This window comes from Cynara cardunculus (assembly GCF_001531365.2).
Source record: "Cynara cardunculus var. scolymus isolate 2C chromosome LG 9, CcrdV1, whole genome shotgun sequence".
In the NCBI taxonomy this organism is placed as follows: Eukaryota; Viridiplantae; Streptophyta; class Magnoliopsida; order Asterales; family Asteraceae; genus Cynara; species Cynara cardunculus.
The window spans coordinates 4,845,747-4,848,335 of NC_037536.1; the positions used below are offsets into that span (position 1 = coordinate 4,845,747).

The 2,589-nt window shown below is 41.1% G+C and overlaps 1 protein-coding gene across 1 annotated transcript; it reads left to right on the forward strand.

Moving 5' to 3' along the window:
* The first annotated feature begins 943 nt into the window (after positions 1 to 943).
* Positions 944 to 1,592, forward strand: LOC112517685 (anti-sigma-I factor RsgI5-like). Its single transcript, XM_025125072.1, has 2 exons — positions 944 to 1,065; positions 1,217 to 1,592. The coding sequence occupies exons 1-2, from the start codon at positions 944 to 946 to the stop codon at positions 1,590 to 1,592; spliced, it is 498 nt and encodes a 165-aa protein (XP_024980840.1).
* Positions 1,593 to 2,589: the final 997 nt, after the last annotated feature.

Sequence of the window (2,589 nt, forward strand, 5' to 3'; positions counted from 1 at the left end):
TTACACATTGAACAAAGAGCAAGTACGAAAGGTGTGTGGTTGGTTGAAGAAGTTGAAATTTCCAGATGGCTATGCTTCCAACATAGGGGCATTAGTAAATGTTGAAGATGGTAGTTTTTATGGCTTCAAGAGTCATGATTGTCACGTGTTCATGCAAAGATTGCTCCCTATTTCCATTAGAGGGATGGTATCGAATCCAATATGGGACGCTATCACTGAGTTGTGCACATTCTTTCGTGCAATATGCTCGAAAGTGGTCCATGTTGACGACTTGCGGGTTGGTTTGAGACCTACGTAAGTATATACATATTGTAATTATTCATCCTTATTTATATGTCTTCAATAGAATGTTACCAATTACATGATTATTTGTCATTATAGGTTATGTCTGGGTATGACCCCATTACCGATCGTCTAAAATTTTTGGCTTCAAGACCACTCCGTTATGCTATTCAACACCCTGGGTTTTTCATAAATGGTTACAAGTTCCACACCCTAACACACGGTACCGGTCGCACCACTCATAACAGTGGAGTATGCATGAGAGGCTCTTGTTACTCAGAGTATGAGTCTGACTACTATGGGTTGTTGGATGAAGTCCTAGAGATAGAATATCATGGGTATGGACTATGTCGTTGTGCTGTACCGATATTCAGATGCACATGGTTTGATACAGTTAATGGCGTTCGAGTTGACCCAAAACATAATATTGTGGACGTCAAACATAGATCAAGACTTCATTCAGACGACCTGTTTATTCTAGAATCACAAGCTGAACAAGTACTGTGGTGAAAACAAAGCCAAGAGGGGTCTATGACTTAGCGTCATGTGTAATCGAAGTACCTTCCGATGAAACTGTGGATGAGGAACAATTTTTCAAGAAAATGATAGAATAACATCCATAGGTACAAACGAAGAAGTGTATGAACCCATCTGTCTTGTCATGGAGGAAGAAGACATAGAAGTTGCCAATGATGGTCGTGACAACTGGCATGTTGACGAGAGTAGTGACGAAGAAGAGTTTGAAGACTTCGATACTGACTCAGATGAAGAAGAACTTGACTTGTCTGATCACTCATTAGAAGATTAAATACTAGGTTGACTTTAGTGTTAATAAACTTTGTTTACTTGTGTACTCGTCTATATGTTATCTTTGTGAATTTATCTTTTAAATCTTTATTGTTTTAATAACCCCTTTCTTATAGACTTGTTACAGTATGCTGCGTATTTGGCGTGGAGGAGGTAGGGGAAGAGGTAGGGGCGATTCTACAGGTACTCCGTCCCCATCTACTGCTACACCTAGCCGACCTACACCTACTCCATCTACTGATACACCTAGCCGACCTACACCTACTCCATCTACTGCTACACCTAGCCGACCTACATCTACTGCTACACCTAGCCGACCTACACCTACTCCATCTACTGCTACACTTAGCCGAGCTATTACTAGCCTCCCTACACCTACTCCAGGATCTAGTAGTGCTTCTGTACAAACAGATGAGTTTGAGTCTGCAAATGTCCGTGGCATCAATGCTCCAGAACATCTTCCAGCCGAGAGAATGAGGATTGGTGTTACATCCAACGAGTAAGTGTTATATTAACTAATTGATCAAATTAATTATTTTTGGGTATCGATACTAATTCAATTCATTACACAAGTTTAACAATATCCATGCGACCCGTCATTTGACTCAGATTATTCGATCAATGATTGAGGGGCCATGGTGCACGTGGTCGGAAATCCCTAAGGTGGTGAAGACACGAATGTTGGAGCGTTTTCAGGTTCGTAGTATTCTTTTAACTTGTTATATTTGTGCTAGTTTTATTTTGAACTCAACAAACAACTAATCTTTTATGTTTAGGGGTACTATTGTTGGGATTCATCACTAGACGCCAAGATGCTGCAGATATGGGAGACTCGGGGTGCCAAAAACTACAATGATGGCATGAATTCTGCTAGGAGAAGGGCATGAGAAATAGCCAGAAGTCAATCGATGCCCTATGTAGAAAACGACCCTCATAGGGATATGAATATGTTAAAGGGCTTCCACCCTAAGTGGCTCGATCCTCGTATCTGGTGCGAGATGATTGATCGTTGGAACACGCCCGTTTGGAAGGGTGTAGTTTCCAAGGCGGCACGTGATAACCGAATGACTATGGTGGAAGGTGATATAGCCAAACACACCGGCGGATCGATCACATTCGCCATACATGGTGCTCGCCTGGTAGGTCTTTAATATCGATTACTTTAGTAGCTTGATTTTTAATATGACACTATTAACACATGTTTTTATTACTTGCTACTATGTAAACGAAAGCAAAAATGGCGTGCCACCGTCCGCTGTGGAACTCTTCGATCACACACATAAGAAGAGGTTGAGTACATAGTCATCTTCAGGTTGCGGGTCATGAGGGGAGTACGTGACTTCGAGGTGTAGTCGGGTTGCGGTAAGTTTACAATACCTATATATAACTTCAAACTCTATATTGGGTTGTCGTATGTTGGAGAAACGTTAGGATTATTTAAGTTAAAATGTTAGTGTATGTGTGTGTGATATATATTTCTATCTAGTTTGGGTTGCCATT